This window comes from Panthera tigris, chromosome C2 (assembly GCF_018350195.1).
Source record: "Panthera tigris isolate Pti1 chromosome C2, P.tigris_Pti1_mat1.1, whole genome shotgun sequence".
In the NCBI taxonomy this organism is placed as follows: domain Eukaryota; kingdom Metazoa; phylum Chordata; class Mammalia; order Carnivora; family Felidae; genus Panthera; species Panthera tigris.
Window position 1 is genome coordinate 119,851,258 of NC_056668.1, and position 26,566 is coordinate 119,877,823.

At 33.8% G+C, this 26,566-nt stretch overlaps 1 protein-coding gene across 7 annotated transcripts in view; it reads right to left on the minus strand.

The window, feature by feature from the left end:
- Positions 1-26,566, minus strand: part of TRPC1 (transient receptor potential cation channel subfamily C member 1) — a 64,443-nt gene that overhangs the window by 22,259 nt on the left and 15,618 nt on the right. For 3 of the 7 annotated variants that reach the window (XM_042999032.1, XM_042999033.1, XM_042999030.1), the window contains 4 exons: positions 21,199-21,300; positions 16,586-16,788; positions 2,939-3,070; positions 16-211 (listed from right to left, as the gene is read on the minus strand). In XM_042999032.1, coding sequence (XP_042854966.1) covers positions 16-211; positions 2,939-3,070; positions 16,586-16,788; positions 21,199-21,300 — 633 coding nt within the window. Of the gene's footprint in view, positions 1-15; positions 212-2,938; positions 3,071-16,585; positions 16,789-19,653; positions 19,732-21,198; positions 21,301-26,566 lie in introns of those variants that run through there. The other 4 variants (XM_042999034.1, XM_042999035.1, XM_042999036.1 and 1 more) reach the window with 3 other exon arrangements.

Sequence of the window (26,566 nt, forward strand, 5' to 3'; positions counted from 1 at the left end):
CAGAAAACCTCATACCTCCTTTTGGTTATATTTGATAGCAAGTTTTAGACGACTTAAATTCATTCTTTCTTCTAGTAATCCCCGTTTGTCAAGAGGTTCATCACTAGATGTATGGTTTAGGATAACTTCCAATTCTCGTGAATTCCGGGCTTGTGCAAGCAAATCTTTAGCAAACATTTTACATTGCCGGGCTAATTCCTCATAATCATTCCTGCAAGATGCAACAGTCTATTATTAGAAATGTCACTTCTAGTCTCTAAGCTGTTTTCAATAGAAAATTATTTACTTGGTAACATTTTAATTCTAATAGGGTCATACAAAATCTGAAGTCATTTTGTGCTGATGGTCAGAAGAATCTACTGGTGCATAAATTCTCCAAAGCTTTGGGGAAAACTGTAACACAATTATACTGCCTGTGCTCACACTGATAATTTTAGATGAGCACAGTATTTCCTTACATATACTGATTTTCTTAGAAGTTCGGATTATAGTTGTCAACCAGTTCTTCACTTAACTCATTTGCTCTTCTTCTCTGTAAGTTTGGTATAAAACTTCCTTTTACATTACTTATCTAAACAATAGATAATAATAAGGCTATCAATAAATATTACTATGTAACGCAACCAGAGGTGCTTTCAATAATAGTCTATAACATGTTCTATGCTACTTCTGATATTAAAATAGTATTCTGATTCACTTTTAAAGTGTTCACTTGAACAAAATTCAAGTTGGGAAGAAAAGACATTGAAATACTCCTACTAAAGAATTTTCTTTCAGAATCACTGTTTCTTGAAACTTAGGATTTAACTGCTGGTTAAAGGCAGGCCTAAATCAACCAATTTGTGAGAAATTAAGTTTTAGCAGATAATCCTCTTTAAAAACATCAAATATATATGAATCAATTAGGGTCAGATTTCAGAAAATAATTTTTATTCAGTTTTTGTTTCCTTAATGGGAGAAGAAGGGAAAATAGAAAAATTTCCCAATGATTACAATAGGATTGTATACAATAGGATTTTCTATGACCAGCTTACAGAAAATCATAACTCAAAGAATTAAAAAATTTCCTCAGAGGCTAACATTTTTCTCATCCACTCTTTGCATTTACTATATAACCAAAACTACATAAGAATACTAATTGGATTTCTTAAACAAATGAAATATTACTGCTTCTTAGTCTAGGAATCTCATTACAGATAGGAATATTCATCAAAAGTGTATGTTGTTACACAGAGGTCCCATCTTTAGGTAAACAGTGACAGACCACTAAATTCAGAGGTAAAACTAATACATTGTATTAATCTAATTTGCTTAATCTTGAACAAATTACTAGAAAACTAGTAAATGGCTGTATAGTTTAGCTGGAAATACAGTAAACAAGAAGCCAAGAGTCCTATGTTCTAGTTACAACTCTGTTCCTAATTAGATGCTGTTATCAGTAAGATATCTAACTTATATAGATCACTTTTCCTGTCTATAAAAACCAGGAGCAAGTAAAACAAGTAAATGATCACTTCTATGATCACTTCAAAACCTAACTTTGTTATCCTATGATTACAGTATAATCTTGGCAATTGCTTTAAATCCTTTTTGGAAGGAGGTGAATAAATTCTATTTTACATGGTAACTCAGAACTCCAATTATAAGACTATAACAGGAAGTCCTTCATATTTAAAAGGAATAATTTACTAACAGCTTCATGTGCTAATAAAGTTAAAAGTACCAACAAGTTACATTTTAATCATGTGTTCATCAAAATATATACTTTATGTAATAACAGGTTTAAATAAATTTTAATTTATCCAAATTGAAATATACTAGTTCCAAACCTGAACACTTATGAACAGGTATATTTAAAAAGTTTCTAGAACGCAGAGCTATCAAGAACACACTGCTTCTTAGTCAAGGACTTAACTGCTATTAAGGCATAAGACAACTGCAAGCTTCTTATTGACCTTCCAGTAAATAAAAGTTTGAATTTTTCCAATCTTGACAAGTCACTAGAGGAGTATAATGCAAGACATGGGGCTCCCACAGCAGCTACACTTAAAAGGAAAGGTAGGGATAGGCATAGCCTGCCCCCCAGAAACCTTACAGCAGGAACTGGCAAGAAATGTTGATCAATTCCTCCTTCTTTGGAGAGCACCAGGGATACTTTAACACAAGGGGAAGTCTCAAAGCTTTTCCTCAAGTCTACAAAATGTAGTTTTCTAAGGACTATTTTTTTTTTAATATTTAAATCAGTAGTTTAATAGGCTGGTTTTTCCAAAGCCTTTTTCTGTACCTCCGATTTAACTATCTGAGAGAAACTGTAACAATGATTCTTTGAGTATACAAAGTGCCAAAATTACATTTAACTCTTTGTTTCAGAAGAAAACTCAGAGTGGCATTCGTCCCTCTTAACCAGTATTATTTTAATGTCTGCATGTTATGTGTCTCCTAATAGAAAATCGCACCAAACGGTGAAAAGGGACTATGTCTGTGTGTGTGGAATGGCCCTGAAACACAGAAAGCATTCTATATGCTTCTGAAAGTGATGAAGGATCAGGCTCCAGGTATGATTACAGAATCTGGGAATGAGGGGAGGTAGAACACAGAGGAGTTATAAATAAATTTGCTCTTGCTTAAGGCTATCACTTCCACTATTCTTTACACTGTCCTAGAATGCCTTTGGCAACATTAAATAAAGGTGGGGGGTGGGGAGCTTAAGGATGGTGCAAGAATGGCAAAGGGCAGGTGGGGAAGGAGTGACCTAAGTAATACCAAGGTCTATTCCATTGAATCTGAAGGTAAATCCCAAATAGGTGGCAGCAAGGTCTGGTTCCCTTGGATCAGAAGTAAATAAAAATAAACATTAATTTGGTCTATGAAAAAAACTCAGGCTGAAGAGATTCTGAAAAAAAAAAAGATGTAATTTACAATTTCCAATCATTCCCACCTGAATTCCACCTCCACAAGGCTTAATTCTTTTAAATCAGCACTAAGTTCAAATGCTCTCAGAATTGGATCCTCCTCTGTTAACATTATTAGAGCTGGACTGGCCAAACAGCGATATATATCAAGACGAAACCTGTGATAAAATTCGATTCCGTAATGTAAAATAAATGTATTATACACATATAATTAGTATTTTTAACCTATGATTTTCATAAATTTGAAGTACTGTAAAATTAAAAGAAAACAACTATAATATACTTATTACAGGATAACCTGCATAAGAAGACTTAAAAAAAATAAGTCTTTGTATTCTACAATCCAATTTAATTAAAAAATTTCTATTCCTGAACCCAATATTATTTTAAATGAAATATGCTAATAACTAATACATTTTGAATATGATGTGAATGATTATTAAATTTTTCTTTCCTCAGTGATGAGACTGCTTTCATATGCTAGATATATGTAACATATGACTTATTCAACCAGGTTATTTTTTTAAAGATATTTTGAATCTTAAGAATGAAATCATTGGGGTGTCTGCGTGGCTCAGTTGGTTAAGTGTCCGACTCTTGATTTCAGCTCAGGGCATGATTTCACAGTGGTGGATGTGGAACCTGCTTAAGGTTCTCTCCCTCTCTCCCTCCCTCCCTCCCTCCCTCTCTCCCTCCCTCCCTCCCTCCCTCCCTCCCTCTCTCTCTCTCCTTCTGTCCCTCCCCCACTAGTGCTCTCTCTCTCCTTTAAAAAAAAAAAAAAAGAACGAAATCATTCATTTATGCACATTCTCTAACAGAAAAGCATGTCCCTTTACCTTCTGTAAACTAATTAGGTTTCATGTTCAATACATAAATAGGAAGCAAAGCAGAAAATTTTTGCTATATATCTTTAATTTGTAAGCATATAATTCTTAATTTCTCAATTTGGTAGATATTATATAATGTGTATTTTCTTTTAAACATAATTAATACATGTTTGTTATTAAAAACAGCAAGCAGTTAGAAACATGATGGTCCCTAATTCTCCTTCCACCACTCTACTCTTCAAAGATGGTCACATTATGGAGAATTGTCAATATCCTTCCTGATATTTTCAATTCACACACAAACATAATCAGACATACTATGTAAAGGAACAACTCTATGTCACTACATATAGAGTCATGTCATTTTTTCCTAAAACTGGATGGTTTTCCATTTGATGGCAGCTCATCAGATCTCCATTAATGGAAATTTCAGTTGCTTCTAATTGTTTACTTCTATAAATAATGCAGCAATGAATATTCTTTAGTTCACATATCTTTTGCATACTAGAATTGCTGGATAAAATGGCATGTGTATTTTAAATTCTAACATGTTTCCAAAGCACTAACAATAAGGAGAGCTCATTTCTCCCTACATCATCATCAATATTTTGCCACTCTCACAGATAAAAACTGGAATTCTAGAGTTGTTTTATTCTGAATTTCTTTATAAGCTTAAGCATCCTTGTATGTTCACTATCCATTATACTTCTTCTGTAAACTGCCTGTTCATTTTCATTAGCCTATTTTTCTGATAATTGTTTTTTTTAATCAATTTGTAAGATCTACATATCAAAGAAATTAGCCCTCTGTCTAGTCAAAGTGTTCTAAATACTTTTTCCCAGTTTCTTGTTTGTCTTTTTCCTTTGTTTGCAATTGAACTTTCCTATGTGGGAATTTAAATTTTTTTAAATGTTTATTTATTTTTGAGAGAGAGAAATATTGCATGCACAGGAGAGGGGCAGAGAGAGATGGGGACAGAGGATATGATGCTAAACCGACTGAGCCACTGAGGTGCCCATAAATTTTTATTTAAACAAACTTATTGAAATATTCCTTATTTACCGTATAGGTTTCAGGTCTTACTTAAGATATAAAAGTAAATTTTGTATAATGCATTTTTAAGAAAACAGTATTTGTGAAATCCAATTATAAGTTAGCTATTCAATAAAACAAGTATAGCTGTCTTAAGGATTTCTAAAGAGATATTTGCCGACAACAAAACTGTCCAAAAACTTGAGAAAAATTTGTATAACTAAGCAACTGTTCGGTTTCTACCAATATTTCTATATTAATTTTATCAGATTATGTCTAAAAAAATGACTTCTGTATTAACCAACATTATCATGTCTCAAAATATATTAAGGATTAATGACAAAATGCACAGCAAGAGTGACAGCTAGTAATGGTGGCAACCAATTGTGTTAGAGTAATAATCAAGTACTGTTGTATAGAAAGTACTTAGATGGAATCTGACAAGTAATGGGGCTGACTCATTTTATAAAATCTATCAATTTGGTATTCAAAATACTATCAAAGTAATGGTGGTGTGAAGAGGTCAATGATTCCACTACACACAAAAAATATGTATACAAATGGATACAATTACAGTTGTCCCTTGAACAACATGGGTTTGACCTCTATGGATTCACTTTTACGTGGGATTTAAAAAAAATTTTTTTTAAGTTTTTGAGAGAGACAAAGCAAGTAGGGGAGGGGTAGAGTGAGAGGGAGACAGAGAATCTCAAGCGGACTCCACACTGCCAGCACAGAGCCCAATGAAGGGCTCAAACCCACAAAACCACGAGATCATGACCTGAGCTGAAACCAAGAGTCAGATGCTAAACCGACTAAGCCACCCAGGCACCTCTGTGGGTTTTTTTGATACAGTACAGTACTATCAATGTATTTTGTCTTCTTTATGATTTTCTTAACAACATTTTCTTTTCTCTAGCTTACTTTATTATAAGAATATAGTACATAATACATATAACATACAAGATATGTGTTGACTGACTGTGCTATCAGTAAGGCTTCCAGTCAACAGTAGACTAATTAGTAGTTAAGCTTCTGCGAAGTCAAAAGTTATACAGGGATTTTTTTGCTGCACAGGGGGTTGGTGCCCCTACCTCCCACAGTGCTCAAGAGTTAACTGTATTTTTAAAAAATCAACCTTTTCAGGGCAGTGGAAATTATCTACTGAGAATCAATTACCGAAAAACTGCTAGAGCTTCAGGTAAGAATGGTTCGAATCTGTGGTCTTCTTGCCTGAGGCTACCTCCATCACCTCTGCCCCCCCGAGTTCCAGCAGGGAGAACTGCAGTTTTCCAGCCTGAGACTGGTAAACCTGTACTTTTGTGCTTAAAGGGGAAAATCAATTTAACTGGAGGCAAAAACCTACAGTTCTGATGGCTGAAAGGGTTGGACTTAGAGGAGATGAACAAGGAAAACCTGCAGTTTTATAAGACCAAGCTTGGAGTCTGAGTAGAAACAAACAGTAGACAAACTAGAAATTTAACAGCGAGATCTTGGAAGTGAAAAAAGCCATAAAATAATTCATACAAGGTCTCCAGAGATCTCTGGCAGACTAACGTATTAGGCATATGTGGAGAACATCAGACAGTTTGGTAAAAAGAAAAGACAAGAACTATTGAGAAATGGCTGCAACTTTGACTAACCCAGAGATTCATCAGGAGACAGCAGAACTCTTATAGGCCCAAAGTGTATTAACATAACTTCTACCAAATTAGTGGCTCACCTACAGAGACCCTAAAATGACCCTTAAGAATCAAAGCTAAGGGGCACCTGGGTGGTTCAGTCAGTTGAGCATCTGACATGATCTCTTGGTTCGGGAGTTTGAGCCTCACATTGGGCTCACTGCTGTCAGCCTGTCAGCATACAGCCTGCTTCACATCCTCTGTCCCCCTCTCTCTGCCCCTCCCTCACTTGTGCTCTCCCAAAAAAATAAATATGAAAAAAAAAGAATCAAAGCTAAAAAATAAAAATAAGAAAAAAAAATAAGCTAAGCACAGAGATCAATGATTGTACCTCACAGGGAGACAAGATTCAGCAGACCAGAAAAATAATTTTTAAAAAACCTTAGAAAAGTAAAAGAGTATTGAGACTTGCTATAATATATACTAGACTATCCAGATTTCAAACAAAGAAATACTAGATGTGCAAGAAAAAGTCAAGCTGTCCCTCACCAAACAGCAACTAAGGGGGAAAATAGATTTCACTAAAATAATCCAGACAGTTGCTAAAAAAATAAAATAAAATAAACAAACAAATAACAGCAATAGGCCCCTGAAAATGGAGGGGACTGGCACACAGAGTTGCTATAATATATTATCTAAAATGTCTAGTTTCCAGTAAAAAATTAAGAGACATGAAAAGAAATAAGAAAACATGTCTCATACCCAAGGAGAAAAAGAAAAAAAAAAAAAACCCAGGTAATGGAAACTGCCTTTGAGAGCAACCAGAAGTCATATTTAACAGAAAAAGATTACAAAGTGGCCATTATAAATATATTCCAAAACTAAAGGAAGTATGATTAAAGAAGTAAAAGAGGGCATGATGACAATGTTGCATCAAACAGAGAATATCAATAAATAGAAATTATGAAAAAGAACAAAATGGAAATTATGGAATTGAAATGTACAATAACTGCATTTTCAATTCATTAGAGGAGCTTGCAATAGGTTGAGATGTGTACCCCTAGAATTCATATGTTGAAGTCTATCCACCAGTATCTCAAAATGTGACCTTATTTGTAGACAGGGTCTTTACAAAGGTAATCAAGTAACAATGAGACATTAAGGTGGGCCTAAATCCAATATAATTAGTGTTTTTATAACAACGTGGGGGGTAGTGTGGAGACAGGTACACATGCAGGGAGAATACTCTCTGAACATGAAGGTGGCCATCTACAAGCCAGTAACAGTGGCCTGGAACAGATCCCTCCTTCAGAGTCCTCCGAATAAATGAATCATACCAATACCTTGACTTTGGATTCATAGGCTACAGAACTGTAAGACAATAAATTTCTGTTAAGTCATCCAATGTGGTATCTTATTATGACAGCCCTAAGCAAAATAATGCAGGACGTAACAGAAAGAACTACAAAACTTGAAGATATATCAATAGAGATTACGCAAGCCAAGGAACAAAGAGGAAAAAAAAAGAATGAAGAAAAATGAACAGAAATTCACAGAGATATGTAATACTTTTAAGTACAACAACATACTCATAATGGGTACACCAGGACACAAGAAAAAGAAGAAAAAAAGTTTTGAAAAAATAACGGCTAACAACTTACCAAAATTTACCAAGTACTGAAAAACAACAACTTGCATGTCTAAGAAACTCAACAAATTCTGAGAAGGATGTATACAAAGAGACTCAAACAGAAATATCATGATAAATATGCTGAAAGTCAAAGGCAAGGAGAAAAATATGAAAACAACAAGATGAAAATGATGAGGCATTTACAAGGGAACCCCAATAAGGCTAACAGCAGACTTCTCAGTAGAAACAATAGAGGGAGCATTCAACATTCAAAACACTCAAAGAAAAAACTACCAAAAATACTATAACCACCCAAATTATTCTTTAAAAGTAAAAGCAAAATAAGAACTTTAACTGAAAAACAAAAACTGATTAAATATGTTCCTAGCAGACCTGCCTTAGAAGAAATACTAAAGAAAGCTCTTAAAAGCAAGTGATCCCAGATGGGTAATACAAGTTCACATGAACAAAGAGCACCAGCAAAATTATATAATTATAAAAGACACTATAAATACAGATTTTTCTCTGTTAACTGATTTTAAAAAGCAATTATATAAAATAATAATGTACTGTTTGGCCTATGATAACACAGAGAAATGTAATACATTTGTAATGTATTCACCAACAGCAGCGCAAAATAAGTGATCAGGACTACAGCTATAATAGACTAAGGAAATGATGACAGTAAAATAATAACAATACACTGCTGGGTTTATAACATTAATAGATGAAAAATGTATAACAATAATACAATTAAAGGGATAGAAAAGAGACTATATATATATATACACACACACACACACACATATATAGCATTCCATATATTAGAATTAAGCTAGTATAAATCTGAAGCTGATTCTGATAAGATGCATATGATAAGCTCTGGGGCAACCAGTAAAAAAAAAAAAAAACCTGAAAACATATAATAAATAATTCATTAATAATATTAAAATGCTACATTACAAAATATACACTCATGGTGCCTCATGGCTCAGTCAACTTAGCACCCGACTCTTGATTTCGGCTCAGGTCATGATCTCATGGTGCATGAGATCAAGCCCCATGCTGGGCTGAGTGCTGACAGCACAGAGCCTACTTGGGATATCCTCTCTCCCTCTCTCTCTCTGCCCCTCTTCCATTCTCTTTCTCACTCTAAAATAAATAAGTAGGGGCACCTGGGTGACTCAGTCGGTTAAGTGTCTGACTTTGGCTCAAGTCATGATCTCATGATTTGTGAGTTCGAGCCCCGCATCAGGCTCTATGCAGATAGCTCAGAGCCTGGAGCTGGCTTCCTATTCTGTGTCTCTGTCTCTCTCAGCCCCTCCCCTGCTTGTGCTCTTTCTCCCTCTCTCCCAAAAATAAATAAAAATTTTAAAAAAACAAAAACAAAACTTTAAAATAAATAAATAAAATATACACTCAATGTAAAAGGAAGCACTAATGAAGGAATAGAGGAACAAGAAAGATATAAGACACATAGAAAACAAAAAAGGAGACATACAGAAAGCAAAAAGAAAAATGACATATGTGAATACAACTATGTTAATAACATTAAATGTGTATGGTTTAAACAATCGAATCAAAAGTAGAAGTTGTCAGACTAGATTTTAAAAAAAAGCATAATCTAACTATATGTTGTCTTAAGATTCAAAGATACAAATAGATTGAAAGTAAAAGTCTGGAAAAAGATATATCATGCAAACAGCAACCACAGGAAAGCTAGAGTAGCCACATTAACATCAGAGTTTAAAACAAACAAAAAAAAACTGTTACTAGTGATAAGACGGACATTTTATAATGATAAAAGGTGAACCTTTTCAAGAAGATACAACATTTATAAACACATTTATAACACTAAGTACTAAAATTATGAAGAAAAAATGAACAGAAACGAAATAGACACTGAACAATAACAATTAGAAATTTTAATACCCCACTTTCAAAAACGGATAGAACAACCAGACAAAAGATATAAAGAAAAAGGAAAGAGAAAAATTAAACAAGACCATTAACCAACTAGACATCTACAGAACACTGCACCTGACAAGGATAAATTATATATTCTGATACATTCTGAGATTTAATATTCCTCTCCCAGAAATTGATAGAATAAATGGATAGAAAACCAGTAGGGATAAGGAAGACTCAAATGCTATGAAAGAATATATGTTCAAACTGATATTTATTGAATGTTTACCCCAAAACAGCAAATATGCATTATTTCAAAAGTACATAGAATATTCTCTATGTTAGACTACAAAGTAGGCCATAGGACTAGTCTTAATACGTTTAAAAAAAAAGAACAAAATCATAAAAAGTGCATTCTCCAAATTAAGCAATGGTATCTTAGCTATAATTTCAAAATTGAGATCAACTGGACTCCACCAAAATATAAGACTTCCATGCTTCAAAGTACACCATCCAGAAAGTAAAAATATAACTGACAGGATCTGAAAAAAGATTTACAAATCATGTATCTGATGAGGGACTTGTATCCAAAATATATAAAGAACTCTTACAATTCAGCCATAAAAAGGCAGATAACCAATTAAAAACTGGGAAAAGGATTTGAACAGACATCTCCAAAGAAGATAAGCAAATGACCAATAAGATGGTCAGCTTGAAAGATCTCACTTATATGAAATATACAGAATAGGCAAACCCACAAGAACAGAAAGTAAATTTAGTGGTTCCAGGAGCTGGGAGAGTAACTGCTAATGAGCATGGTGTTTCTTCTTGAAGTGATAAGATGCTCTGGAATTAGATAATGATGGTCAATGTCCAACTCTGTGCATATTACAGAAGGGTGAATTTTATTATATAAGAATTATACTTCAATAAAGTTATTTACAAATTACAGTAGGGGCACCTGGGTGGCTCAGTAGGTTAAGCGTCCGACTTCAGCTCAGGTCATGATCTCGCAGTTCGTGAGTTCGAGCCCCATGTCAGGCTCTGTGCTCAGAGCTCAGAGCCTGGAGCATACTTCAGATTCTGTGTCTCTCTCTTTCTCTCTGCTCCTCCCCCACTCATGCTCTGTCTCTGTCTCTGTCTCTCTCTCTCAAAAATAAACATTAAAAAAATGCTTTTTTAAATACAGTATATTCTCCAATCAATTAATTACATTAGAAATTAAATTAGAAGTCACCAGTAGAAGGAAATCTGGGAAATCCCCAAATATGTTCAAGTACAACAACACACTTTAAAATAACCCAGGGGGCACCTGGGTGGCTCAGTTGATTAATTGTCCTACTCTTGGTTTTGGCTCAGGTCATAATCTCATGGGTTCCTGAGATCAAGCCCCACGTGGGGCTCTGCACTGACAGAAAGAAGCCTGCTTGGGAGTCTCTCTCTCCTTCTTTCTCTGCCCCTTCCCCGCTTGCATGTGCTAGCTCTCTTTCTCTCTCAAGATAAATAAATAAACATTTAAATAAATAAGATAGATAAATAAACAAATAAATAGACCATGAATGAAGAGAATGAAAAGACAAGGCACAGGCTGAGAGAAATATTTGCAAAAAATATATCTGATAATGGACTCTGTATATAAAGTATACAAAGAACACTTAAAACTCAATAATAAGAAAACAAACAACACAATTAAAAAATAAGCAACAAGGGTGCCTGGGTGGCTCAGTCGGTTAAGCATCTGACTTTGGCTCAGGTGGTGATCCCATGGTTTGTGGGTTTGAGCCCCACGTCGGGCTCTGTGCTGACAGCTCGGAGCCTGGAGCCTGCTTCAGATTCTGTGTCTCCCTCTCTCTCTGCCCCTCCCCCATTCATGCTCTGCCTCTCAATCTCTCTCTCTTAAAAATAAATAAACATTAAAAACATTAAAAAATAAATAAAAAAATAAGCAACAGATCTGAACAGACATCTCACAAAAGAAGATATACAGATGGCAAATAAGTATATAAAGAGATGTACAACATCATATGTCACTAGGGAACTGCAATTAAAGCAACAATGAGTACCATTACATACCAATTAGAAAGGCTAAAATCCAAACCCTAACAATATCAAATGCTGGTAAGGATGTGGAGCAACATCAACTCTCATTCTTTGTTGGTAGGAATGCTGAATGGTGTGGGTACTTTGGAAGATAGTTTCTTGTAAAAGTAAACATATTCTTACCATATGATCCAGCAATCACACTTCTTGGTATTTATCTAATGAATTGAAAACTTATGTCCACACAAAAACCTGTACATGAATGTTTCTAACAGCTTTATTCATAACTGCCAAAATTTGGAAGCAATTAAGATGTCTTTCAGTAGGTGAATGGATAAACTGTAGAAAATTCATACAATAAAATATTGTTCAATATTAAAAAGATATGCACTGTCAAGCCATGAAAACATGTGAGGGAAACTTACATGAGGGAAACTTACGTGTATGACTAAGTGAAAGAATCCAATGTGAAAAGGCTACTTACTATATATGACTCCAATTATATGACATTACAGAAAAGTTAAAACCATTGAGACAATAAAAAAAAAAAAAAAAAAAAATCAGTGGTTGCCAGGGGTTTGAGGTGAGGCAGGGACAAATAGGTGTAATGTAGGGGATTTTTAGGGTAGTAAAACTATTTTCTATGAAACTATGAATGGTGGCTACATGTCCTTATACATTTGTCAAAACCTTTGGAATGTACAACACCAAGAGTAAACCCTAATTATCTGGGTGATAATTATGGGCCAATGTTTGTTCATCTATTGAATCAAAGATATCACACAAGTGAGGAATGCTGATCTTCAGAAAGCTGGGGAGGGAGTGAATTTGGTAGTATGTAGGAACTCTGTACTTTCTGCTCAGTTTTGTTAAACCTAAAACTTCTCTTAAAAATGAAGTATAATAATAATAATATTAATAATCAAAGAAATCACAAAATAATTAGAAAATATCTTGAACATACTTACATTAAAAATAAAGAAAATCTAAAATCAATAAGCTAAATTCTAACTTAAGAAGCTAGAAAAAGAAGAGCAAATCAAACCCAAAATAAATAGAAAGAGATAATAAAAATCCAAGCAGAAGCAATAAAAAAGAAAAACAGCAGAGAAGAATGAAATTAATGTTTCTTGGAAGAGATCAATAAAACTGACAAGCCTTTAGGTAGATTAGGAATCAGCAAACTCATTCTGTAAATGGCTTGATAATAACCATTTTAGGCTTTGAGAAATACTCTACTGTTATATAGTGATAGCAGCAACAGACAATAAATTAACGAATGGTTGGCTATATCTCAATAAAACTTTATTTATAAAAACTGTTGGTGGGCTGGATTTGACCTGAAGACTGTAGCTGGGCAATTTCTGGGCTATAATGACCAATAAAAAAAGAGAAGACACAAATAAGAAAATAAAAAGAGATCCTACAGAAAGGAAAAATATTAAAGGAATATGAGCAACTTTATGCCAAATTAGACAACATAGATGGAATGGAAAAATTTCTAGTCCATCACAAATTATCAAACAGGTTCAAGAATAAGCAGAAAATCCAAAGAACCCTATATTAAGAAAATTGACTTAGAAATTAAAAGCCATCCTGCCAAGAAGGAATCTAGATCCAAATGGCTTCACTGATGAATTCTATCAAACATGTAAGGAAGGAACAAATAGTGTCTGTCCTAAACAATACTGTGTCAGAAAATAGAGGAGGTGGAAATATTTCAAAACTTATTTTATGAGACCAGTGTTCTCCTGATGTCAAAGCAAGACAAGACATAGGAAAAAGATGTTATAGAACACTATCCCTCATGAACATGCACACAAAAATACTTAACATACTAGCACAATGAATTCAGTAACCCCTAAGATGTATTATATAACACAACCAAGTGGAGTTTATCCCAGGAATGCAAGGTTAGTTTGACATCTGAACATAATATAATACATCATATAAATAGAATAAAGAACAAATACCATATGAGCAACTTAATAGATGCAAAAAAGCATTTCGCAAAAATCCCAAATCAATTCTTGATTAAAAAAAAAAAAACCCTCAAAAACTAGAAATATAAAGGAATTTACTTATTCTTATAAAGGAAATCAATGAAAAACTTATAGCTAACATCATACTTAATGTTAAAAGACTGAATTCTTTCCCAAATAGAAAGTCCAGAAAAGGCAAGGATATTCAGTCTTACTTACATTCAACATCACCCTGGATAATAAAGCAAGAAAATGTAAGTGTAATAAAGCAAGAAAAATGAAGGCCCAAAGACTGGAAAAGAAGTAAAACTATCTCTATTTACAGATGATATAATCTTATATGTAAAAAATCCTTGGGAATCTAAAAAGCAAGCAAGCAAACAAACAAAACACCCTATTAGAACTAATAAGTGAGTTTAGTGAGATCACAAGATACAAAACCTGTATACAAAAAATCTGTTTTATTTCTATATACTAGCAATGAACCATCTGCAAATGAAAGTAAGAAAGCAACTCATGTGCAGTATTATCAAAACAGATAAAATACTTAGGAATGAATTGTAAACAAGAAGTATAAGACCTATACAATGAAGACTAGAAAACACTGCTGAGTAATTAGGAAGATCTAATAAAATGGAGAGATATACCATGTTCACAGTTTGAATGATTTAATATTATTAACACGCCAATTCTCTCCAAATTGGTTTAATGCAACTTCTCTTAAAAATTTGGGGTGCCTGGCTGGCTTAGTCAGTAGAGCACATGACTTTTAATCTCAGAGTTATGAGTTTGAGCCCCACGTTGGGTGTGGAGCCTACTTAAAAAAAAAAAAATTCTGGGGCGCCTGGGTGGCTCAGTCGGTTGAGCGTCCGACTTCGGCTCAGGTCACGATCTCACAGTCCATGAGTTCGAGCCCCGCGTCAGGCTCTGGGCTGATGGCTCAGAGCCTGGAGCCTGCTTCCGATTCTGTGTCTCCCTCTCTCTCTGCCCCTCCTCCATTCATGCTCTGTCTCTCTCTGTCTCAAAAATAAATAAATGTTAAAAAAAAAAAAAAAAAAAATTAAAAAAAAAAATTCAAGCAAGTATTTTTATAAAAAATGATAATTCATTCTAAGCTTTATCTACAAATGCAAAGGGCACAGTATAACCAAAAATATTAAAAAAAAACATAAAAGATGAAAGACATTACCTGATTTTATTTCATCTTACTTTATTTTGTTTTGTTTCAAGTTTTAATTTAAATTCCAGTTAGTTAACATATAGTGTAATATTAGTTTCAGGAGTAGAAGTTAGTGATTCATCACTTACATATAATAAACACCCAGCGCTCATTACAAGTGTCCTCCTTAACACCCATCTCCCATTTAACCCATCCCCCCGCCAACCTCCTCTCTGGCAACCCTCAGTATGTTCTCTATAGTTAAGAGTCTGTTTTATGGTTTCCTTTCTCTTTTCTTTCTCTAAAAGATTTCAGAACAAAGCATCCTCCCCGCCTCAAACGAAGCCAGGCTGAGTGTTCTCTCCAGCTCCAACTCCTCTACCCTCAGCTGCTTCAACTACACACCTATCTAACAAGCATACAATCTGGAAATATTTATATTTAATATTAATAAAGGATTTCAAAACTAGAAGAGGCCTTAAAGATCATTTCTGTTGGTCATCTTATAGACTAGTCATTTTAAAACTAAAAAGTAAATGATAAAGCCATAGCTATCAACCTGATCTTATCAAAAAGAAACACAGATCTCACTGTAAATCAACTTGAAAATAAAAAATTTTTCAGCTCAACCTCTGCAAATAAACATTAAATTGATTCCCAGGAGACTTTCTCAATTTATGGATTGTCACTATCTGTCAATCTACCAAAGATCTGTTCTTAAGGTAAGGAAGAAGTAAGGGTGAATACTTTGCATCTTTAAAGCTAATTTCATATACTGTAAGAACAGCTTGTCAACAGGCTTCTTAGGACTTCGAGACCACATTTCCACAGTAAATATTATATGTGATACAATTTCAACTATATTTGATTACTACATAGATGATTTATATATAGGCTTATGCTGAAAATTAGATCTCAAGTCTAGCCCAGAACCTTATACAACATGCCTATGTATGTGATCTTGCTCAACCTGTCCAAAATGGGATACTCTCTTGTTCATTTTCTCCTCAGTTGTTCTTAACATTTTGACTGGGGATAATGGGAAGAGAAAAAAACTTGCATACTGTGTGAAAGGGGAAGTAAGAGGCATAATAAGTTAAATATTTAGTCAGACAGAAAATATTTATTTCCTTATAAATAAGAAGGGGTATCTCCACCCCTTCCATTATTTGAAAATTCTCTTAGATTAATAAACTCTGCTTTCAAAAAGCAAATAGTGTCTTCAAGCCCCACCAGTAGAAGTATGAGGTTAACCTTTCATAATTTGAAGGATTTTGCTAATTATTCATCATTTAGTGAACATTTTTTAAAAATGTAAAACTCATACTAAGCAAAAGAACTAGAAGTTTAGCTTTCATAAGGCATCCCAGCACCATATTTCTTAAAAGCTGCATAGAAAGATAAACAACAAAAATTTCACTGACATACCTTACTGTATCACACACCTATTCATCAAAACCTTAACTTTCTAACCTGGAATGTCGGAGGCTGTCCTTTTTGTTTTTTGCAGAGCACAATGTGCATTCACAGCCAACTGCATGGGGCTTGGGTAGAGATACATCCTGTTTTAACAGCATTGTAAGAATTTCATAGTTGTTACGATGAGCAGCTAAAATGACAGGTGCAACATCCATAGTTGTTGAATACTCAGGATTCTGAATTCGCTCCATTAGTTTCTGAAAAATATTTATATAAATGTCCAAAATTATTATTTATGACTGCAAAACAACACATTTATCTGAAAATGAAATGAAAAAATCAGAATGCACAAAGAACTTAAGAATTATATTAAGAAATATAACATTTTACCAGGACTAAATTTTTTTTGAAACCTGAAAACTCAATTTTAATTAATAAATACAATAAATCATGACAGTCAAAAATCTTCAATAGGATACATTCATACATCTGGAGTTCTATTTTTGTAACAAAGAAGTGAAGATACCTAGAGAAATACTTTAGAAAAAAGTGTTTAATTTTCACAAGATTATGGAAACATGCATGACAATGATAACAAGAATCTTAGAAAAAGAATATAAAGGAAAAACAGAAATGTTAAAAATAGGCAGAGTATAAATGCATGAGAAAAATTTTAAAAATTCCACCTCTATGGCAAATCTTGCCACATTGATAGCAGTGAAGCTGCCTGAAAGGGATAAGTAAATAGGAAGCACTCTTCATTTTGTAGAATTCTCTACATATTCCCAATCAATACCTATACTACTTCCTGTTACAAAGGCACGAAAACACTAACAATCATAACTACTATTAATGAGTCACTCCTGAAACTGTTAGGCACTTTACATTTATCACCTCATTTCATCCCCATATTAGCCCGCAAAATTGAGCATTATAATCCCCATGAAGAAACTGAGGCTCAGAGAAGTTAATGTGCCCAAGCTATGCAACAGAGTGGCAAAATGCAGATCAGAACTCAGGTCTGTATTACACCGGAGCCTTCTTTTATGAATAGTTTCTTTCTGCTTTCACTACATGGGCTCATGGGCCTGGTGATGGCATGACATGAAAAAAGAAACTATGTAAATAAAGAATCAGGGTTAAATAAAATGGTTGATTATTTTATGACTATTGCATACTCTTCCCAATACTTCTCACTTTTTCACACACATTTCCGGGAGAGCTGTTTGATTCCATTGCATAAGCTTATCAAGTTCACAGAATTTTTTTGGAAATTTTTATTAATATCATAAAAGTAATACATACACATTATAAAATATCTGAACAATATAGAAAAGCAGAAAGAATAAAAATTCCCATATTCCTCCAAAGCAACAAACATTTTATAATATCTCCTTCTAGACCTCTATTACACCTCCTTTTAGGGACATCTTTGATATAAGTGATTTGGCATCAATGATTAAAAACAATGGTCCTTGGGGCACTTGGAGTGCTCAGTCTGTTGACCATCTGACTTCGGCTCAGGTCATGATCTCACGGTTCGGTTGGTGAATTTGAGCCCTGCATTGGGCTCTGTGCTGACAGCTTGGAGCCTGGACCGTGTTTTTGCATTCTGTGTCTCCCTCTCTCTGCCCCTCCCCTGTTCACTGTCTCTCTCTCTCAAAAATAAAAAATAAAACATTAAACAAAACAAAACAAAACAATGGTCCTTAATATTTTGAAGTCCAAGGACCCTTTTAATAATCTCATAAAGGTACAGCCCAGGGGCTCCATGATGATTCAGCCAGTTGTCTGACTATTGGTTTCCACTCAGGTCATAATCTCACGGTTCATGGGGTTAAGACCCGCATCAGGCTCCATGCTGACAGCATGGACCCTGCTTGGGATTCTCTCTCTCCCTTTCTCTCTGTCCCTCCCCCATTTGAACTCTCTCTCTCTCTCTCTCACCCTCTGTTAAAAAAAAAAGGTGGGGGGGGGGGCAAAAAAAAGCTACAGCCCAGAATTTCTGGGAAATAAAATTCGTGTATTTAGAATTTAGTATGCAATTTAAGAAAATTCATAGATCTATGCTCAAGATATTTTATTTTCTTTATTTAAACAACCTACCACAAACATCTTTATGAATACAGCTTTTTTGAAATTTAGGATAAACTCATTAACCACAGAACCCCTGAAGTCGAATAATAGGTCTAAAGGCCATGAACAGTTTTGAAGCTTTTGATATATATTACCAAAATTCTTTTCATATTTTACACTGCCAATAATATAGGAATGTACCCATTTCACACTTTAGCTAGGCAGCACTAGGCACAGTCATTCCCAATTTATAACACACAAAAAAAACCTACCATGAAATATTAATTTACTAGTTAAATTTTACTATTTTTTGACATACTTAAGCTGTTTTCCTCTTCTTTTATGAATAGTTTCTTTACGTACTTCCCATTTATTTATTGGGGACTTTAAATTAATGAATTTATTTAAAAATAAGAAAGAAGTCTAAAAATTTAGCCCTTTCTCTCCTTATTACTGGTTATAGAGAAGAAAATTATATTTATTCTCTTAAAAGAAAAATGTCCTCAGTTTTCCTATAAAACATACTTAACATGAAAAACATTATTAGAAGATTAAAATTCATAATTTAATTGCTCATTATACAATCTACATACTACCAAAAAAAAACACCCCACCTGTATTAGAAAGTCAAAATTTATCAATAGACAATTTTGATAAGCCAAGAATACAGAATGAATTCACTGAAATGATAAAAAAAAAAAAGTGTATAAAAATATTTGACATTGCCTGTCAAAAAGTATTAGGGCTGTTAAAATGTGATCCTGCCCTCACTGGAAGTACTCAAGCAAAGGCTGGATAAGCCTTTTGGTTACAGATGAAGTACAAAGTGTTTTTCATGGAGTACAACTCAAGATTCGACTGACAGTGGTAATGGTGATAAAAGAATGCCAGTCAGCTGCTCCAGTACCCTGGCAGGTTACACCCCTACTCCCTGCCAAAAAAGTAAAGGGGTTAAAAGGCTAGAAAGTGGAATAAGTATACCAAAATATAATCATGACTGCAAGACAGGTGACAGAAAATTGAATAGGAGTCTAGATATTTCTGACCCTTTGGACAGGGGCTGTATTCTTGGCCTTTTTTTCTCTGCTCCTGTTGGTCTCTCGCCACAACTTAAACTAGTTGGTACACTCCTCTGGAGAAAGTCATGCTTACACAAACTTTGTAATATCTAAATTAAAGTAAAATATTTCAGTTAATATGTGATAAAGTATGCAATTTAGCAGAGTTTCTCATTGTTCTCAGATAATGGCAGATAATCTGTAACCAAGTTATAATTCTTTTGTAAAACAATATTTTTCTGAGTATAGCCAGTTTACACAACCAGCAATTATTTAAACTGCTTGTCTTACTACCTCCTCACCAATAATGAAGGTTGTAATTGTTAAATTTTGATATATAACAAATATATCATTTTTAAAGTAGAATTTGATTAGTGGCTATCTTCCTAATTACAAAAGCAATAAAGAAAAAAGGAGTAACACAAAAAATACTCTTAATTTAGCAATGAGATGACTGCTGTGAGGTAACATTTTGTTACATTTCATAGTTCCTTGTCTGTGCATGTTTTTAACTTTGGACTATATATTGTATGCCCAGTTTACTATTCTCATTTTTTGACTTCTTATGTGATATTTGTTCAGGTTTGTATATATTCTTTGAAAAATACCATTTTAATATATATATAATTATTACTATTTCCCATCTTTTATTTGGGGGTGTTTAAATTGTGTCATATGGTTTTTTCATTGCTACAAATAAGATCACAATTAACATTTTTGTCCACATTTCTGACCAGCTTCTAGAGAAGGAAGCACTAAAAAATATGAGCATCTTTCTTGTTTATGACACATTCTGCCAAATTGCTTCCCAAAATACCCTACCAATTGTGTGTGAGACTGTACTACTCCCTTGCCATCAATGATCATTATTTTTAAAAATGTTTGCTAATTTGACAAGCAAAAATTAGTATTTCATGTTTTATTAGTAGTAACTTTTAATCTTTTTCTGAGATGTTTTTCATGTCCTTTTCTCATCTTGATATTTTTCATCAATTTGTCAATTATTAAGATTAATTTGTGATATATAGGAAATATATTTTCCAATTATCCATCTGCTTTCTAAATTTTTTCAATGTCTGAATTTCAGAGATCTAACTTCTATACAGCCAATGGTTGTGCCATTGCTTTTTATGATTTTTGTCCTTTGCTTTTAAGTTTACAAAGTCTTTCCACTCCTAATCACTTAAATATTCACCTACATTTTCTTCCAGTTTTATGGTTTCACTGTATATATTTAATTTGTAAATCCATTTGGAAACTAACCTGAATTTTCAACTTTATCTATAGAATGTTCAAAACTAAAAATACTGATCCACACTGACAAAGTTATGGAAATATCACTAACTTTAAAAAGGTTTCCTGAAAGCAATATTAATTATTCTTCAAAGTGTCTACTTACTTTAAGGCAATACCTTACAGTAGAAAAAACTATTTCTTTAGAACAAAATAAATTTGGGGGAAGAAAAAAATGGCAATGGGGCAGATCTATTTTGGTTTAAAAATCCAAATTAATAAATAGTTAAGAGTACTAACTACTATAGTTGGTCTTGATGATCGTTTTGGTCGATGATTAAGTAGTATATCAACAGCTCCCACTACTTCAGAGTCGATTGCCACCAAAAGTGCATCTGCGGACTTCAAAAAAAAAAAAAAGGTTAAAAATGAAAATGGAGGATAAAAAGGTAAACTATTTATTTTTACTAATTCCTAAATAAAACTCTTTAAATTTAAACTGTATTATATACAGTAATATTAAATATTTAAAAATTTAGACTATCCAAATAAATAGTACATTTGCTGGCCTTAGCAGTACTTTTGTGTACCACAACACACACAAATTTCTGTCCTGGTTTCATTGCATAAACTGGTGAAATAATAAATGCTTGAAGAGAAGGGTTTATTAATGGATCCATGCCATATTTAAAGTTGAAAATTTTTTTCAAGATCTTTACTTTTGAACTTTGAACCAAAAGAATCTTAACATTCCAGATGTATTAAAGAAATTGCCAAGGACTATTACTACTGGTACAGGGTATGTTCAGTCTAATAAAAATTACCATCAATGCAACCATGAGGATAAGGGGAGCCCTCTGTTCTCAACTTTAAAACATACATGGCTGACTGAAATGGCACAAATTTGACATTGATATTAGCAATCTTATCAAGTAAAAGCCACAAAAAACTAGGCCACCAATGTCCTTAGAGACAAGATGGAGAAGTGACTTTATAGTTTTAAAAATCCCAAACTATAGTTCATTTTGAAACTCCAACTTTGACTGGAAGAATAAGTAAATAGAAGCTGAGAATAGGGACTTTCCAACACTGCAACAAAGTCTACAGTCCTATTATTATACTTGGCAACTGTGACATCAGGTTTCTGTGTTTCTTTTTGTTTTGTTTTGTTTTGTTTTGTTTTCTTAAAGAAAGCTATAAAGAGAGAAGGGAAACATGGGGATAAATAATGTTTTAATCTTAAAAAATGACTCGATTATTTTCAATTTGTACACTTGAAAAACTGTCATAGTCTTTGACAACCATCTATATCAACATCCTCTCTCTTTTGAAAATGAAACTCTATCAGATCTTTAGTATTCTTTGTAGCCGAAAAGAATAAAACTTCCATTCACTTTCTCTAGATGTCAAAAATAGGACTAAAAATGGAAGACTTTATTTGGATATCTAAAAATAGGACTAAGCACACCAAAGAAAGAATTGGGGGCCACATTCAATCATTAGGAACTGCCTATATATTGCCACAGGAAAACCCCCCCACTCTAATGAGAAATGTAATTATTTTATCCCTTAAAACTTTTAGGGTTCACTGGGCTGTAGCCTATTCTTTGAATTTAACATCATTCTTCTTCTACTTTGCAAACATTTCTCTTCAGTTTTTACCATACTTGGTCAGGTGAAGCAAACAAAAAGAATTATGTATTCATTACTACTAAACATTTCACTTATGATTAATTTTAACCTATAAAGCTAATTATAGTAATGGCACTGCTCTTCAAGTCAAAGTACCAGTCAACTCCAACTATCTGAAACATAGCCATGGATCCAACTGCAAATTTCCAAAATAACTATATTGAGCTGTCACAAACTAACTTCATGGGCATTATTTCCCAGGAGGAATTGCCTCAATCATACTGACTTAAGAGTTGTCTATAAATGAAGGAAAACTGGCTTTCCCAAGTATTCTCCAAGTCTTTACTGAATAAGGAAACAGCTAGGTTAAAACTAACGAAGTAGAAAGAAGTGAAAAAATTGCTAAAAGCTGACCAATGAAAAGATAAAATATCAATATAGCAAAATCGCTATCAATACAGAGCAGTCTGAAGCCATATAATGTAAGGACAAACGTTAATATTTTCAGATTATATAAAGCAAAATAAAACAAATATATTCTCAACGATTCCCACTTATGATGGTAAAGTTAAATTATATTCAGATACACTATTTTGTGAAGAATAAAGAAAGATTCATGTTAAATCTTTCAATGCTTAAAAGGATAAGCTTCAGGAATAAAAACTATTTGTGTAAAAAAAATCATGTAAATAAGGAGTTACGATTAACTTATTCTGCACAAATCATATTTATTTGATAAAGGAAGTTCTGAATGAAAAAGTTTCAAATAATTTTTAAAATATTGTTAGGACAAAAGGTCATTAGTTTTGCTTCCCAATTTCTCACAAATATTTGACCATCCCTCCCTTATACCAATGTATTCAATATGTATACTTATTATGTATTAACGAGGGTGCTTGCTATATTCCTTCCCATCTCAGAATGTCTTTTCAACAATTCCCATACTCTTTCCCCTAAGCTCAAAGTAAGAAGCTTCTTATTTTCTTTCCAAAGCTGTTTTCCACCTTGGTATTCTACTTAATGTTTTTCTGTCTTCTATAGGAACTTGGTCCTTCATTTACAGAAAAAACAGTCCTAGCTCCCATCTCCCAAAACATGAAATACTTCCCCACTCTTTGCTAAGCTGACTTGATCCTGTCTTTCTTTTCACCACTCAAGTTTTCTTTCTCTCACTTTGTCAAATTTCTCAAACCCATGCATATCATGTTCTCTAACTCTACTGATGCCAGTTTCAAAATCCAGTGCCTTTTCTACTCCTTCATTTTCTTTGATTTCTAAGCAACACATTAAAACTCTTTCTTTGGTGTTCACAATGCTGCACTATCCCAAACTCCTTTAATGGAACCCTTTCCTTCTATTGCCTTTATTAGCATAGATGTTCCCTGAGAAAGAATCAGCACGAGCCCTTTGCTCTCCTCGGTAATTTCATCCACTTTCATGATGCAGGTGATCATCCCATGTCCATGACTGCTCTATCTCTCCAGTCTGACCTCTCCCTAGAGATTTAATCTTCATGTGTAACTGTGTATTGGAGACTGCCTGATACCCCCTAAATAAATAGGACTAAAACCAGAATTCACATTTCTCTGCCCCACGCTTGACTTAACTTCTTTCATCCTTCTCCCAGCCACCTATGTTTAACATTTCCAAATCATCCTAGACTTTTTAAATTCTCCCCTCCAAATTTAAATACTAAGTTCTATCAACTCTTCCTTCATAACATCTTTCACATCTGCCATTTTTCCTCCTATTCTTGTAGCTACTATTCTAGTTCAGGCTTTAACCTCTTCATATCTGGATTACTGTAAAAACTGTTCACCCAAGCTATGGCCTTCCCCACTTTCCATTTTTTAATCTATACTGAACACAGCCACTACAATGGTTTTCCTAAAATATTACTGGACACATCACATTCTTCCTCAAAAATCATTTAATGACCCCACTATCTATACACCCAAATTCCTTAGCCTGGCATTCAGGCCCTTTTTATTAGTTTTGTTTTAGTTATTTTTCCAGATATTTCCCACTACCATCCAGCCCAAATAATTTCCTCAGAAGGCTAAATTATCCATTGTCTCAAAAATATACATTGCATGTGTTTTTGTTTACATCCTTTTCCACATCTCCTATTCCAGAGCTATCTGTACATTTTTGAGAGTAGTTTCAGTAGTAGGTAAAAGCATGGACCCTGGAGCCAGAACCTGGGTTCAAATTCCAAGTCTGCCATTTGTGTTGTACCTTTGGGCATGTTACTTAACCTTTTTGTATACTGGTTCTCTCCACTATAATATGGAAATAATAATAGTACCTATCTCATAGGGCTGTGGTGAGGACTAAGGAAGAGAATATATTTAAGATTCCTAGCATACAATAGCACTACATAAATATTGATAATTATTAATGTTTGAAAGCTGAGCTCAAGTGACACTCTTCCATGAAACCTTGATAGCAGATACACAGTGACTTTCTCTTTTCTATGTTTCCAAAACATCTGTTGTAAAGCACAAAAGTTTAACCATAAAACATGGTTTTTCAATAGTGACGTTATTGACATTTGGGGCCCGATAATTCTTTGTTGTGGGGCTGTCTTGTGCACTGCAGGATGTTTAGCTGTATCCCTACCCTCCACCTACCACATGCCAGTGGTGGTCCATCCACCAGATGCGAAACCAAAAATTATCAAATGTCCCCTGGAGAGCAAAATTGTCCAGCTGAGAGCCACTAGCATAACACAAGATAAAATACATAATAGCACTTTTTAACCTCAAAGTAATACACAAGGGTCAAGTATTATAATACACTCAGTACTTATCAAATACACTTCTGCATTATTTAACTGATTAGAAATTCATATGTACAGTTGAAAAATACAGGGGTTAGGTAGGGGTGTCCACCCCCCACATACTCAAAAATCTGCATATAACTTTGACACCCCCAAAATTCAATTACTAATAGCATGTTGACCAAAGCCTCACCAATAACAGTCAATTAACATATATTTTGCATATTATGTGTACTATATACTGTATTCTAACAATAAAGTAAGCTAGAAAAAAGAACGTTATTACAAAAATCATAAGGTAGAGAAAATACATTTACAGTACTACACTGTAAAAAATCCACATATAAATGGACCCATGCAGTTCAAATTTGTATTGTTCAAGGGTCAACTATACTTTCATTGTCCAATTAGTTTTAATATCCTTTAGTACAGACCTCATGTTTTACTTATTCATTTCCACAATCACACCCAACCAAAGGCTTTGGACATCTGTTGATTGATAGGTAAGACGGAGATAACCTGAGACAGAACACAGTGAACTGGAAAGAGCATGGGATTTGCAGTCAGAAGATCAGGTTCAAATCTTGGCTTTCCTCTCACTCACTTTAGAACTTTGGGCAATTCATTAAAGTCTATGAGCCTCAGTTTTCCAGTCTATAAAATATAACAGCTATATAGGCTGGCTATGATGTTCAAATGTGATCAGGAACCATGTATACTGCAGAATTATTATATACACAGGATCATGTATGTAAAAAGATAAAAATGATTATCATACTATAATATTTCTTTTATCCAGAATCATCAGGGTCCTTCTTTATAACTATTTTCTAGGTCACTGAAGCTTATGCCTTTAAGTGTTTCACTTTGAAATTTAAACTATTTTGATGGAAGCTTTCTGCTTTCAGAAGTACTATACATATTCTTCTTTCTTCCAAAACAATAGGTACTGAATATAATTTAACTTTTCCTCACTTATTCTGGGCCATTGTTATAAACATTGATTACCATCCCAACATACAACTTCTTCAGAGATTATCAGATATGTAATGCTTTTGACCTCTTTATTAAAGAGTCAGAGGTACTGTGCCCCATTTTGCTTTTCTGCAGCCCTCATGTCCCTTCTGTTGCCCCTCTAATTCTCTATGGATTAGAAGAGTAAGTATTATAAGTTTGTTAAAGTTGAAGGAGAGCTCCAGTACTCTATTGACTAAAGTTCATAAATGGAAAAATTCACGGCACCTACTGCTCAGA